The following is a 16,113-nucleotide window of genomic DNA, read 5'->3' as shown; positions in this document are numbered from 1 at the left end:
TCAAATTTGGAAAAAATCAAGTTTCTGAATGCACTGTATAGATACAGTACATATAGATGTGATGGGATGTATAGAGATTATGGATAGAATATATAGTATATCTGAAGAATACGTTAATAGAATAGTATATGTACAGTAATAGTTGAATAGTATATAGACAATAAGTACTCTTATGTACAGAATACTGGATCTATCACACAGAGTATTCTATGAAAATAACTGGTTCTTTGCAAGGAAACTACATTGGGAATGTTGTTTGGAGCTCAGAGGCCTTGATTTGATGTTGATTTAATGTTGATTTAATGTTGATTCGATGCTGCTGGTGTGTTGTTTCTCCAGGCCCAATGTGTTGAGCTGGGACAGGGTTCTGAGCCTCAGTCCAGTGGAGAGACTGGACCATGCCTTTACTGTAGCCAAAGACCAGCTGGCCATAGAGAGACTACTGGACCCTGAAGGTACAAATAAAAATAAAGGAGAGTGTATATCATATATATAGCCTACAGTGGGGCAAAAAAGCATTTAGTCAGCCACCAATTGTGCAAGTTCTCCCACTTAAAAATATGAGAGAGGCCTGTAATTTTCATCATAGGTACACTTCAACTATGACAGACAAAATGAGAAAAAAAATCCAGAAAATCACATTGTAGGATTTTTAATTAATTTATTTGCAAAAAAATGGTGGAAAATAAGTATTTGGTCACCTACAAAGCATGGGGTCAAATCTCTTCCGATTACCTCAACAAATTGACGACTAGAATGCCAAAGGACTGCAAGGCTGTAATTTCTGCAAATGGAGGATTCTTTGACAAAGCAAAGTTTGAAGGACACAATTATTTAAATTAAAAATCATTATTCATAACCTTGTCAACGTCTTGACTATATTTCCTATTAGTTTTGCAACTAATTTCATATATGTTTTCATGGAAATCAAGGACATTTCTAAGTGACCCCAAACTTTTGAACGGTAGTGTATATAACGAACACCTTCCTATTATTGAGGTGTACCCCCCCAGCCTCAGTTTGTCAGGGCATGGACTCTACAAGGTGCCAAGCGTTCCACAGGGATGCTGGTCCATGTTGACTCCAATGCTTCCCACAGTTGTGTCAAGTTGGCTCGATGTCCTTTGGGTGGTGGACCATTCTTGATAAACACAGGGAACTGTTGAACATGAAAAACTCAGCGGCATTGCAGTTCTTGACACAAACCGGTGCGCCTGGCGCCAACTAGCAGGCCCTGTTCAAAGGCACTTTACATTTTTTGTCTTGCCAATTCCCCCTCTGAATAGCACACATACACAATCCATGTCTAAATTGTCTCAAGGGTTAAAAATAGTTCTTTAGCCTGTCTCCTCCCCTTCATCTACACTGATTGAACTGGATTTAACAAGTTACATCAATAGGGGATCATAGCTTTCATTTGGTCAGTCTATGTCATGGAAAGAGCAGATGTTCTCAATGTTTGTATACTATAGACTTACACTATATATACTAAAGTATGTGGACACACGTAAAAAATCGTCTGTCTTCGGTTGCAACACTCACTACCAAGTTCCAAACTGCCTCTGGAAGAAACATCAGCACAATAACTGTTTGTCTGGAGCTTCATGAAATGGGTTTCCATGGCCGAGCAGCCGCACACAAGCCTAGGATCACCATGCACAATGCCAAGCGTTGGCTGGAGTGGTGTAAAGCTCGCTTATATTGGACTCTGGAACAGTGGAAACGCGTTCTTTGGAGTGATGAATCACCATCCGGCAGTCCGACAGACAAATTTGAGTTTGCCAGGAGAACACTGCCTACCCCAATGCATAGTGCCAACTGGAGAGTTTGGTGGAGGAAGAATAATGGTCTGGGGCTGTTTTTTATGGTTCGAGTTAGGCCCCTTAGTTCCAGTGAAGGGAAATCTTAGCATTACATCATATAATGACATTCTATAAGATTCTGTGCTTCCAACTTTGTAGCAACAGTTTGGGGAAGGCCCTTTCCTGTTTCAGCATGACAATGCCCCTGTGCACAAAGTGAGGTCCATGCAGAAATGGTTTGGGATGAATTGGAACACTGACTGTGAGCCAGGGCCAATCGTCCAACATCAGAGACCAACCTCACTAATCCTCTTGTAGCTGAATGGAAGAAAGTCCCCGCAGAAAAGTTCCAACATCTCATGGAAAGCCTTCCCAGAAGAGTGGAGGCTGTTATAGCAGCAATGTTCCAACTTCTAGTGGAAAGCCTTCACAGAAGAGTGGAGGCTAATAGCAGCAATGTTCCAACATCTAGTGGAAAGAGTTCCCAGAAGAGTGGAGGCTGTTATAGTAGCAATGTTCCAACATCTAGTGGAAAGCCTTCCCAGAAGAGTGGAGGCTGTTATAGTAGCAATGTTCCAACATCTAGTGGAAAGCCTTCCCAGAAGAGTGGAGGCTGTTATAGCAGCAATGTTCCAACTTCTAGCGGAAAGCCTTCCCAGAAGAGTGGAGGCTGTTATAGCAGCAAGTTCCAGCATCCAGTGGAAAGAGTTCCCAGAAGAGTGGAGGCTGTTATAGCAGCAATGTTCCAACATCTAGTGGAAAGCCTTCCCAGAAGAGTGGAGGCTGTTATAGTAGCAATGTTCCAACTTCTAGTGGAAAGCCTTCCCAGAAGAGTGGAGGCTAATAGAAGCAATGTTCCAACATCTAGTGGAAAGCCTTCCCAGAAGAGTGGAGGCTGTTATAGCAGTAATGTTCCAACTTCTAGTGGAAAGCCTTCCCAGAAGAGTGGAGGCTGTTATAGCAGCAATGTTCCAACATCTAGTGGAAAGAGTTCCCAGAAGAGTGGAGGCTGTTATAGCAGCAATGTTCCAACATCTAGTGGAAAGAGTTCCCAGAAGAGTGGAGGCTGTTATAGCAGCAATGTTCCAACATCTAGTGGAAAGCCTTCCCAGAAGAGTGGAGGCTGTTATAGTAGCAATGTTCCAACTTCTAGTGGAAAGCCTTCCCAGAAGAGTGGAGGCTAATAGAAGCAATGTTCCAACATCTAGTGGAAAGCCTTCCCAGAAGATTGGAGGCTGTTATAGCAGTAATGTTCCAACTTCTAGTGGAAAGCCTTCCCAGAAGAGTGGAGGCTGTTATAGCAGCAATGTTCCAACATCTAGTGGAAAGAGTTCCCAGAAGAGTGGAGGCTGTTATAGCAGCAATGTTCCAACTTCTAGTGGAAAGCCTTCCCAGAAGAGTGGAGGCTGTTATAGTAGCAATGTTCCAACATCTAGTGGAAAGCCTTCCCAGAAGAGTGGAGGCTGTTATAGCAGTAATGTTCCAACTTCTAGTGGAAAGCCTTCCCAGAAGAGTGGAGGCTGTTATAGCAGCAATGTTTCAACATCTAGTGGAAAGAGTTCCCAGAAGAGTGGAGGCTGTTATAGCAGCAATGTTCCTACATCTAGTGGAAAGCCTTCCCAGAAGAGTGGAGGCTGTTATAGCAGCAATGTTCCAACATTTAGTGGAAAGAGTTCCCAGAAGAGTGGAGGCTGTTATAGCAGCAATGTTCCAACTTCTAGTGGAAAGCCTTCCCAGAAGAGTGGAGGCTGTTATAGTAGCAATGTTCCAACTTCTAGTGGAAAGCCTTCCCAGAAGAGTGGAGGCTAATAGAAGCAATGTTCCAACATCTAGTGGAAAGCCTTCCCAGAAGAGTGGAGGCTGTTATAGCAGTAATGTTCCAACTTCTAGTGGAAAGCCTTCCCAGAAGAGTGGAGGCTGTTATAGCAGCAATGTTCCAACATCTAGTGGAAAGCCTTCCCAGAAGAGTGGAGGCTGTTATAGCAGCAATGTTCCAACATCTAGTGGAAAGAGTTCCCAGAAGAGTGGAGGCTGTTATAGCAGCAATGTTCCAACTTCTAGTGGAAAGCCTTCCCAGAAGAGTGGAGGCTGTTATAGCAGCAATGTTCCAACATCTAGTGGAAAGAGTTCCCAGAAGAGTGGAGGCTGTTATAGCAGCAATGTTCCAACTTCTAGTGGAAAGCCTTCCCAGAAGAGTGGAGGCTGTTATAGTAGCAATGTTCCAACTTCTAGTGGAAAGTCTTCCCAGAAGAGTGGAGGCTGTTATAGCAGCGACAGATGACCAACTATTAATGCCCATAATTTTGGAATGAGATGTTTGACGACCAGGTGTCCACATACCTTTGGTCATGTAGTGTATATATTTTGACATTTCACAGACATACATATATCACATTCCTAAGTTTTTACGGGCAAGTGATCGGTTTTATGTCTTTACCAGTTCTTAAATTTGCCGTAGGTCTCCTGTTCTCTACATGTGTGGATACACACGGTTTTGTGTGTAGTCCTAGCACGCAACGTTCAGTTTGTGTAGTTCTGGGTATACACACGCTGTAATGTCATGCCTGTAGAGCAAGCCAACATGAACCATGTGGAACTACACAGCATGGCTTGGCCTCTCTCTCTCTCTCTCTCTCTCTCTCTCTCTCTCTCTCTCTCTCTCTCTCTCTCTCTCTCTCTCTATCGATCATTCCCCTGAAATTGTTCTCCTACTGTTCGTTTGCTCCTTCACCTCCCTTTCCCTCTTTAATTTCCTAATCCCCCTTGTCTGATCCTCTTATATCTGTCTCGCTCCCTCTCCTCTTTCCCCCCTCCCCCTCTACCCCATCTCCTCCTCTCCTCTTCCTTTCGCTCTCAGACGTGGCAGTTCAGTTGCCAGATAAGAAGTCCATCATCATGTATGTGATGTCCCTGTTTGCTGTCCTGCCTAAAGATGTGACTATGGAAGCCATCAGAGAGGTGGAGACCTTGCCCCGCAGATACAAGGTGGAGCCTGACGAGAGCAAGGCCCTCAGCAGAGCACAGGTACAATCAGTTCAACGGGCCAGAGCTTACATGAGCTGTTTACCGCTGATGATATTACATGGCAATATAGCATGATAATAAACTGACACGAGCCATGCTGATGTAGAGTCCAGGCTGATGTTAAAACCGATCTTCATACATCGTATAACATGCGCTTTGTAAACTAGAGTTGTATTACAAAGAATGTGGTGTGAATCCAACTCTATCAGTCCCATCTTCGCTCAGTGTCTCTGGCTGTATCAGAATGAGTGAGTTCAGCTGACAGACCCTACTTCTCTCTCTGTGTACTGTAGCTGGCTAGAATGAGTCACCCCTCTGCTTCAAAGACCCACTCCGCCAGTCCTCCAGTCTACTCCCAGTTACTCTGCTAATGAAAAGCTCTGCTGGAGCTCCCTGAACGGGGAAGTGACTCACCCTACTTCTCATTCTAAAAATGGCCTTCAACGTTAAAGAGAGAGAGAGAGGATGTCTCCAAAGGAGTAGGGAATAATATATAATTTGTCTAAATTTAATTGACATGCATTTCCAATGCCACATCTAACATACTGCTAGTCTTTATCCTTCTATCACATCAGTCAGTTCTCTGACATATCACTGAATTTAGCAGGGGAATAATGTTATTTATTTGGGTAAGTACCCCTGGCATGCTCTTAATTTCCACAATTTAAGTGTTTTGTGGACTTCTCCCAGGTGGAAGGCGAATGGCCCTAAACCAGTCTTTATTGCCCTCGGAAGAAAACTTCCCACGCTTGGAGAGAGCGCTGGAAAAGTATGTTTTAACAGGGCTAGAGTGGTCCAATGAGGGTTGACTTTCCTGGCACACATCCCCACAGGAAGGGATATTGGTGGTTGGATACAGAAGGAAGGATGAACAGGGAAAATCTTTGTGCTTTTCTGTGTGTGTTTTACCACACACACCATAGTGACTTTTTATGTAGATTTAGAGTCTAGTTAATGCTTTCAATGCAGAGTTTAAAAAACAAGTTTGCACTTTTACTCTCATAACATTGTTTATTGCGTTAATTTGTATTTTCTCATCAGAAGTTATTCGCTTGCTGAAAACATTGAACAATCTATGCACCCTGAACTGAACTTCTCACAGTGAGGATTGTGATGCATTACAAGCTATATTAACACTTCTAGATTACATTAAACTATGAATGCAGCAACACAGTTGAAGAATATCATATGGAGATAAATAAGTGTTCTCCACAACCAAACCACAGATATTGTATAGCATGAAAGTGAATAAGTAGAGCCAGGCTTCATAGGCTGACATCTCTCTCTCTCTCTCTCTCTCTCTCTCTCTCTCTCTCACTCTCTTTATGTATTTCCCTCCCTATACTCCCAGGCTCTGCACTAACAAAGACATTTAAAACATGTGGGCGCCTCTTCCAAATCTCCAAATGCCATGGAATATTTTCAACAAATGACCTTTTCCTTTCTGCCGCAGAGAATTCTGGGTAATTTCATGGGGATAAAACAAAGGTCTGTTTGAGTTGGGGCGATTTGAGTCCTAGCATCTATTAACATCACTCTCATCTTTGTCTTGGCACGCCCGGCGGCTGTACTGATTTCTATCCATCTACTCTTCCATTCATCTCTGGTTACAGATGAAAGTGTTGTTCCGTTATGACTCTTGTCCCCAAAATACCCCGTAGCACTTGTTGTCTAATGCCTGGATTTCCAGGCTGACTGTGCTGTTGAATAACTTACAAGAAGTTACAGCCAGGCTGTTACCTGACTTAATCCACATTTATCTAAATAAATCACCCACTCCCCCATCTCTCCAAACTCCCCCATTACATTAGGGTTGGCAGGTAGCCTAGCGGTTATGATCGTTGGGCCAGTATCTGAAAGGTTGCTGGTTCGAATTCCAGAGCCGACTAGGTGAAAAATATGTCAGTGCCCTTGAGCAAGGCACTTAACCCTAATTGCTCCCGTAAGTCGACCTGGATAAGAGCGTCTGCTAAATTGTACAAATCTAAATTAGAATTGATTATAAAGAGTTTGTTCAAATAATTTCTTAGCTGTCAGGAAGTAGATTAGACGTAGCAGGGAAAGAGGTTGTGAAGAGAAATTGCACACTTGTTACACAGCTTGGCTTCCCTCTGCTCTGGTTAATTGGTGCATGCTCTGGGCTCTCTGATCAGGAAGTATATTAGTTAGAATCAATCTACAGAGTACCGCTTGGGACATAAAGTACAGTACACTGGTAGGGACCAGACCACCACTTCTCACCTCTCACTCCTACTTTCTCACTCTCTCTTTTTTGTTTTCAGTTAATTGAACATTTACCATTTATTTTATATTCAATCTCATTCTTTGTAACTTTAAGTGTGCAACTTTTCATTTTCTTCTAATGTGTCCAAAATGGCATCCTACATTTGCCTCCAGCCCTATGGGAATAGGTTGCCATTTCAGACACAGCCCACGTCTACCCCAGCCAGCTCCTGTACAGTGTTTGTGTTCAGCCTAGTCAGAGAGTATTATTCCTGGAATGAGGGTTGACCTGCTTGGCTGGCCAGGCTAGTGGCCCCACACCTCCCAGTGTCTGGCTCTGGGCTGGGGCCTTTATTTAGCTAGGCTGCCTCCTGTTTGTCTTCCAGGCCCTGGGTGGGTCACTGATCCCCCATCTAAACTGCCTTCCTCTTATGCAGCAGAACCAGGCTTCTCCTAGTCGTCTGGGCCTATTTTAAGATGACATTCACACGGAATGTGTTTTGATTGAGAGTTTCGAATTTTGATTGGTTGTGATGATAATGCTGTGAAAATGTCATCCAAAAGGGATCTTAGCATTTATGGATATTGTGATTTGATTTACAGTTTTTAACCTTGTGAGCGGGACTGTTGATTATTTAGAGCACCGTGCTCTTACCTACTAAACCACTGTATAACCTATGAGTGTTTGGCCCTTAACCCACTCTCTTCCTCTCTTTCCCTCCATCTTTAGGCTCATGTTGAGATGGAGGAAGCCGGCTCTCCCCGGGCGGATACCCCCAGCACACTGACGGAGACGGAGGAGGAGGTGGGCATGGAGGTGGATCTGGACTCATACCAGGCCACCCTGGAAGAGGTGCTCACCTGGCTCCTCTCTGCTGAGGACTCACTGCAGGTGCAGGAGGAGGTGTCGGACGATGTGGAGGAGGTTAAGGAGCAGTTCCACACACACGAGGTGAGGACGGGAGAAATGTGTGCATGCAGACACAGATACATGAAGCAGGTCAAGACAAGGCACAAATGCATGCACAAAGTAGACATGGACTGACACACACACACACACTTACAAGGTCATCTCTGACGCACACAAAACACACATATGGACATGCAATCTTGCATGAAGAATGCAATGCCAGTCCACAGGTGTTAACACAGATATTCACATACAGTACAACTTTCTCAGAACAGTTGTCACTCAGTAAGTAACATCTCACGGTATCTGATGTTTTGAGATGTATTCTGACATCAGGTTCAGTTCAGGTTCACTGTGTGAGCTTCTCCACGCGGAGAGTATGCATAGTTCTATCCCAGGGATAGGGGCCTCTCGCCCACGTCCCAGAGAACATGCTCCGTACATGTCGGGAATGTCAGGAATTCTGCCGAGCAGAGCACATCGCTCCGTGGAGCTGGAGCCGTGTCCCAGTTGGGTGCTTCCTTCTCCAAATCCTGGCATGGCAGAGAGTTACAGGACAGTAACGGGTGTATGTCTGTCTGTGTGTAAGAGGTGGGGCTTTGGCTGTTGTCTCTTGGCAGAGATGTGAATATTTGAAAGTCTAATGTTCTAATGGAATCCAGGTCAGAAGCAAAAGCTGGTGGCGAAAACAAAGGCCAAAGCCTCTTTAAGAAATACATTGTTTTTAGGAGTAGAGAACCCTTCACATATCCACGTAATTTCCATAGTTAAACTAGAACACTTCAGAACAATGTGTTTCAAGTTTCAAAGTTTATTCGCCACCTGCACAGGAGAGTACAGTCATTGTTACCTTAAGAGCTTTTTCCCAACAATGCAATGATGATAATAATATAGGTAATAATATAAAATAGAATAAAAAATAAAAAACACACGAGGTATGAAATAGGTTGAAGAAACACGAGAATGCAAGCATCTACATGTCAGTGCCAGTACCTTATTCAATATGCAGGGGTACTGGAGTGGTTGTATATACATGTCAGTACCTTATTCAATGTGCAGGGGTACTGGAGTGGTTGTATATACATGTCAGTACCTTATTCAATGTGCAGGGGTACTGGAGTGGTAGTATATACATGTCAGTACCAGTACCTTATTCAATGTGCAGGGGTACTGGAGTGGTAGTATATACATGTCAGTACCTTATTCAATGTGCAGGGGTACTGGAGTGGTTGTATATACATGTCAGTACCTTATTCAATGTGCAGGGGTACTGGAGTGGTTGTATATACATGTCAGTACCTTATTCAATGTGCAGGGGTACTGGAGTGGTTGTATATACATGTCAGTACCTTATTCAATGTGCAGGGGTACTGGAGTGGTTGTATATACATGTCAGTACCAGTACCTTATTCAATGTGCAGGGGTACTGGAGTGGTAGTATATACAGGTCAGTACCTTATTCAATGTGCAGGGGTACTGGAGTGGTTGTATATACATGTCAGTACCAGTACCTTATTCAATGTGCAGGGGTACTGGAGTGGTAGTATATACATGTCAGTACCAGTACCTTATTCAATGTGCAGGGGTACTGGAGTGGTTGTATATACATGTCAGTGCCAGTACCTTATTCAATATGCAGGGGTACTGGAGTGGTTGTATATACATGTCAGTACCTTATTCAATGTGCAGGGGTACTGGAGTGGTTGTATATACATGTCAGTACCTTATTCAATGTGCAGGGGTACTGGAGTGGTTGTATATACATGTCAGTACCTTATTCAATGTGCAGGGGTACTGGAGTGGTTGTATATACATGTCAGTACCTTATTCAATGTGCAGGGGTACTGGAGTGGTTGTATATACATGTCAGTACCTTATTCAATGTGCAGGGGTACTGGAGTGGTAGTATATACATGTCAGTACCAGTACCTTATTCAATGTGCAGGGGTACTGGAGTGGTAGTATATACATGTCAGTACCTTATTCAATGTGCAGGGGTACTGGAGTGGTTGTATATACATGTCAGTACCTTATTCAATGTGCAGGGGTACTGGAGTGGTTGTATATACATGTCAGTACCTTATTCAATGTGCAGGGGTACTGGAGTGGTTGTATATACAGGTCAGTACCTTATTCAATGTGCAGGGGTACTGGAGTGGTTGTATATACATGTCAGTACCAGTACCTTATTCAATGTGCAGGGGTACTGGAGTGGTAGTATATACAGGTCAGTACCTTATTCAATGTGCAGGGGTACTGGAGTGGTTGTATATACATGTCAGTACCAGTACCTTATTCAATGTGCAGGGGTACTGGAGTGGTAGTATATACATGTCAGTACCAGTACCTTATTCAATGTGCAGGGGTACTGGAGTGGTTGTATATACATGTCAGTACCAGTACCTTATTCAATGTGCAGGGGTACTGGAGTGGTTGTATATACAGGTCAGTACCTTATTCAATGTGCAGGGGTACTGGAGTGGTAGTATATACATGTCAGTACCTTATTCAATGTGCAGGGGTACTGGAGTGGTAGTATATACAGGTCAGTGCCAGTACCTTATTCAATGTGCAGGGATACTGGAGTGGTAGTATATACATGTCAGTGCCAGTACCTTATTCAATGTGCAGGGGTACTGGAGTGGTTGTATATGCAGGTCAGTACCAGTACCTTATTCAATGTGCAGGGGTACTGGAGTGGTTGTATATGCAGGTCAGTACCAGTACCTTATTCAATGTGCAGGGGTACTGGAGTGGTAGTATATACAGGTTAGTGTCAGTACCTCATTCAATGTGCAGGGGTACTGGAGTGGTCGTATATACAGGTCAGTGTCAGTACCTTATTCAATGTGCAGGGGTACTGGAGTGGTAGTATATACATGTCAGTACCTTATTCAATGTGCAGGGGTACTGGAGTGGTAGTATATACAGGTCAGTGCCAGTACCTTATTCAATGTGCAGGGATACTGGAGTGGTAGTATATACATGTCAGTGCCAGTACCTTATTCAATGTGCAGGGGTACTGGAGTGGTAGTATATACATGTCAGTACCTTATTCAATGTGCAGGGGTACTGGAGTGGTAGTATATACATGTCAGTACCAGTACCTTATTCAATGTGCAGGGGTACTGGAGTGGTAGTATATACATGCCAGTACCAGTACCTTATTCAATGTGCAGGGGTACTGGAGTGGTAGTATATACAGGTTAGTGTCAGTACCTTATTCAATGTGCAGGGGTACTGGAGTGGTAGTATATACATGTCAGTACCTTATTCAATGTGCAGGGATACTGGAGTGGTAGTATATACAGGTTAGTGTCAGTACCTTATTCAATGTGCAGGGGTACTGGAGTGGTAGTATATACATGTCAGTACCTTATTCAATGTCCAGGGGTACTGGAGTGGTAGTATATACAGGTCAGTACCTTATTCAATGTGCAGGGGTACTGGAGTGGTAGTATATACAGGTTAGTGTCAGTACCTTATTCAATGTGCAGGGGTACTGGAGTGGTAGTATATACAGGTCAGTACCTTATTCAATGTGCAGGGATACTGGAGTGGTAGTATATACAGGTCAGTACCTTATTCAATGTGCAGGGATACTGGAGTGGTAGTATATACAGGTCAGTACCTTATTCAATGTGCAGGGGTACTGGAGTGGTTGTATATACATGTCAGTACCAGTACCTTATTCAATGTGCAGGGGTACTGGAGTGGTAGTATATACATGTCAGTACCTTATTCAATGTCCAGGGGTACTGGAGTGGTAGTATATACAGGTCAGTACCTTATTCAATGTGCAGGGGTACTGGAGTGGTTGTATATACATGTCAGTACCAGTACCTTATTCAATGTGCAGGGGTACTGGAGTGGTAGTATATACATGTCAGTACCAGTACCTTATTCAATGTGCAGGGGTACTGGAGTGGTTGTATATACATGTCAGTACCAGTACCTTATTCAATGTGCAGGGGTACTGGAGTGGTTGTATATACATGTCAGTACCTTATTCAATGTGCAGGGGTACTGGAGTGGTAGTATATACATGTCAGTACCTTATTCAATGTCCAGGGGTACTGGAGTGGTAGTATATACATGTCAGTACCTTATTCAATGTGCAGGGGTACTGGAGTGGTTGTATATACATGTCAGTACCAGTACCTTATTCAATGTGCAGGGGTACTGGAGTGGTTGTATATACATGTCAGTACCAGTACCTTATTCAATGTGCAGGGGTACTGGAGTGGTAGTATATACATGTCAGTACCTTATTCAATGTGCAGGGGTACTGGAGTGGTAGTATATACATGTCAGTACCAGTACCTTATTCAATGTGCAGGGGTACTGGAGTGGTAGTATATACATGTCAGTACCTTATTCAATGTGCAGGGGTACTGGAGTGGTAGTATATACATGTCAGTACCTTATTCAATGTGCAGGGGTACTGGAGTGGTAGTATATACATGTCAGTACCTTATTCAATGTGCAGGGGTACTGGAGTGGTAGTATATACATGTCAGTACCAGTACCTTATTCAATGTGCAGGGGTACTGGAGTGGTAGTATATACATGTCAGTACCAGTACCTTATTCAATGTGCAGGGGTACTGGAGTGGTAGTATATACAGGTTAGTGTCAGTACCTTATTCAATGTGCAGGGGTACTGGAGTGGTAGTATATACATGTCAGTACCTTATTCAATGTGCAGGGATACTGGAGTGGTAGTATATACAGGTTAGTGTCAGTACCTTATTCAATGTGCAGGGATACTGGAGTGGTAGTATATACATGTCAGTACCTTATTCAATGTGCAGGGGTACTGGAGTGGTTGTATATACATGTCAGTACCTTATTCAATGTGCAGGGGTACTGGAGTGGTTGTATATACATGTCAGTACCTTATTCAATGTCCAGGGGTACTGGAGTGGTAGTATATACATGTCAGTACCTTATTCAATGTGCAGGGGTACTGGAGTGGTTGTATATACAGGTCAGTACCTTATTCAATGTGCAGGGGTACTGGAGTGGTTGTATATACAGGTCAGTACCTTATTCAATGTGCAGGGGTACTGGAGTGGTAGTATATACAGGTCAGTACCTTATTCAATGTGCAGGGGTACTGGAGTGGTTGTATATACATGTCAGTGCCAGTACCTTATTCAATGTGCAGGGGTACTGGAGTGGTAGTATATACATGTCAGTGTCAGTACCTTATTCAATGTGCAGGGGTACTGGAGTGGTAGTATATACAGGTTAGTGTCAGTACCTCATTCAATGTGCAGGGGTACTGGAGTGGTCGTATATACAGGTCAGTGTCAGTACCTTATTCAATGTGCAGGGGTACTGGAGTGGTCGTATATACAGGTCAGTGTCAGTACCTTATTCAATGTGCAGGGGTACTGGAGTGGTAGTATATACATGTCAGTACCTTATTCAATGTGCAGGGGTACTGGAGTGGTAGTATATACAGGTCAGTGCCAGTACCTTATTCAATGTGCAGGGATACTGGAGTGGTAGTATATACATGTCAGTGCCAGTACCTTATTCAATGTGCAGGGGTACTGGAGTGGTAGTATATACATGTCAGTACCTTATTCAATGTGCAGGGGTACTGGAGTGGTAGTATATACATGTCAGTACCAGTACCTTATTCAATGTGCAGGGGTACTGGAGTGGTAGTATATACATGCCAGTACCAGTACCTTATTCAATGTGCAGGGGTACTGGAGTGGTAGTATATACAGGTTAGTGTCAGTACCTTATTCAATGTGCAGGGGTACTGGAGTGGTAGTATATACATGTCAGTACCTTATTCAATGTGCAGGGATACTGGAGTGGTAGTATATACAGGTTAGTGTCAGTACCTTATTCAATGTGCAGGGGTACTGGAGTGGTAGTATATACATGTCAGTACCTTATTCAATGTCCAGGGGTACTGGAGTGGTAGTATATACAGGTCAGTACCTTATTCACCCAGCCCAGTCACGGACCAGGATGTCTTGCTCCCAGGCAGACTAAATAACTTTTTTGCCCGCTTTGAGGACAATACAGTGCCACTGACACGGCCTGCAACGAAAACATGCGGTCTCTCCTTCACTGCAGCCGAGGTGAGTAAGACATTTAAACGTGTTAACCCTCGCAAGGCTGCAGGCCCAGACGGCATCCCCAGCCGCGCCCTCAGAGCATGCGCAGACCAGCTGGCCGGTGTGTTTACGGACATATTCAATCAATCCCTATACCAGTCTGCTGTTCCCACATGCTTCAAGAGGGCCACCATTGTTCCTGTTCCCAAGAAAGCTAAGGTAACTGAGCTAAACGACTACCGCCCGTAGCACTCACTTCCGTCATCATGAAGTGCTTTGAGAGACTAGTCAAGGACCATATCACCTCCACCCTACCTGACACCCTAGACCCACTCCAATTTGCTTACCGCCCAAATAGGTCCACAGACGATGCAATCTCAACCACACTGCACACTGCCCTAACCCACCTGGACAAGAGGAATACCTATGTGAGAATGCTGTTCATCGACTACAGCTCGGCATTCAACACCATAGTACCCTCCAAGCTCGTCATCAAGCTCGAGACCCTGGGTCTCGACCCCGCCCTGTGCAACTGGGTACTGGACTTCCTGACGGGCCGCCCCAGGTGGTGAGGGTAGGCAACAACATCTCCTCCCCGCTGATCCTCAACACGGGGCCCCACAAGGGTGCGTTCTGAGCCCTCTCCTGTACTCCCTGTTCACCCACGACTGCGTGGCCACGCACGCCTCCAACTCAATCATCAAGTTTGCGGACGACACAACAGTGGTAGGCTTGATTACCAACAACGACGAGACGGCCTACAGGGAGGAGGTGAGGGCCCTCGGAGTGTGGTGTCAGGAAAATAACCTCACACTCAACGTCAACAAAACTAAGGAGATGATTGTGGACTTCAGGAAACAGCAGAGGGAACACCCCCTATCCACATCGATGGAACAGTAGTGGAGAGGGTAGCAAGTTTTAAGTTCCTCGGCATACACATCACAGACAAACTGAATTGGTCCACTCACACTGACAGCGTCGTGAAGAAGGCGCAGCAGCGCCTCTTCAACCTCAGGAGGCTGAAGAAATTCGGCTTGTCACCAAAAGCACTCACGAACTTCTACAGATGCACAATCGAGAGCATCCTGGCGGGCTGTATCACCGCCTGGTACGGCAACTGCTCCGCCCTCAACCGTAAGGCTCTCCAGAGGGTAGTGAGGTCTGCACAACGCATCACCGGGGGCAAAACTACCTGCCCTCCAGGACACCTACACCACCCGATGTTACAGGAAGGCCATAAAGATCATCAAGGACATCAACCACCCGAACCACTGCCTGTTCACCCCGCTATCATCCAGAAGGCGAGGTCAGTACAGGTGCATCAAAGCTGGGACTGAGAGACTGAAAAACAGCTTCTATCTCAAGGCTATCAGACTGTTAAACAGCCACCATTGAGTGGCTGCTGCCAACACACTGTCATTGACACTGACCCAACTCCAGCCACTTTAATAATGGGAATTGATGGGAAATGATGTAAATATATCACTAGCCACTTTAAACAATGCTACCTTATATAATGTTACTTACCCTACATTATTCATCTCATATGCATACGTATATACTGTACTCTACATCATCGACTGCATCCTTATGTAATACATGTATCACTAGCCACTTTAACTATGCCACTTTGTTTACTTTGTCTACATACTCATCTCATATGTATATACTGTACTCGATACCATCTACTGTATGCTGCTCTGTACCATCACTCACTCATATATCCTTATGTACATATTCTTTATCCCCTAACACTGTGTATAAGACAGTAGTTTTAGAATTGTTAGTTAGATTACTTGTTGGTTATCACTGCATTGTCGGAACTAGAAGCACAAGCATTTCGCTACACTCGCATTAACATCTGCTAACCATGTGTATGTGACAAATAAAAATTTGATTTGATTTGATTTGATTTGATTTCAATGTGCAGGGGTACTGGAGTGGTTGTATATACAGGTCAGTGTCAGTACCTTATTCAATGTGCAGGGGTACTGGAGTGGTAGTATATACAGGTCAGTGTCAGTACCTTATTCAATGTGCAGGGGTACTGGAGTGGTAGTATATACAGGTCA

The 16,113-nt window shown here is 44.3% G+C and overlaps 1 protein-coding gene across 6 annotated transcripts in view; it reads left to right on the top strand.

The window, feature by feature from the left end:
• utrn (utrophin) overlaps positions 1 to 16,113 on the top strand; it is a 407,872-nt gene that overhangs the window by 93,909 nt on the left and 297,850 nt on the right. For all 6 annotated transcript variants that reach the window (XM_065026301.1, XM_065026305.1, XM_065026302.1 and 3 more), the window contains 3 exons: positions 340 to 455; positions 4,660 to 4,826; positions 7,780 to 8,001. In XM_065026301.1, the coding sequence (XP_064882373.1) occupies positions 340 to 455; positions 4,660 to 4,826; positions 7,780 to 8,001 (505 nt within the window). The remainder of the gene's footprint in view (positions 1 to 339; positions 456 to 4,659; positions 4,827 to 7,779; positions 8,002 to 16,113) is intronic.

The sequence above is a fragment of the Oncorhynchus nerka genome, linkage group LG13 (genome assembly GCF_034236695.1).
Source record: "Oncorhynchus nerka isolate Pitt River linkage group LG13, Oner_Uvic_2.0, whole genome shotgun sequence".
In the NCBI taxonomy this organism is placed as follows: Eukaryota; Metazoa; Chordata; class Actinopteri; order Salmoniformes; family Salmonidae; genus Oncorhynchus; species Oncorhynchus nerka.
The sequence above is the reverse complement of the archived record's forward strand: the minus strand, read 5'-3'. Positions and strand labels throughout refer to the sequence as shown.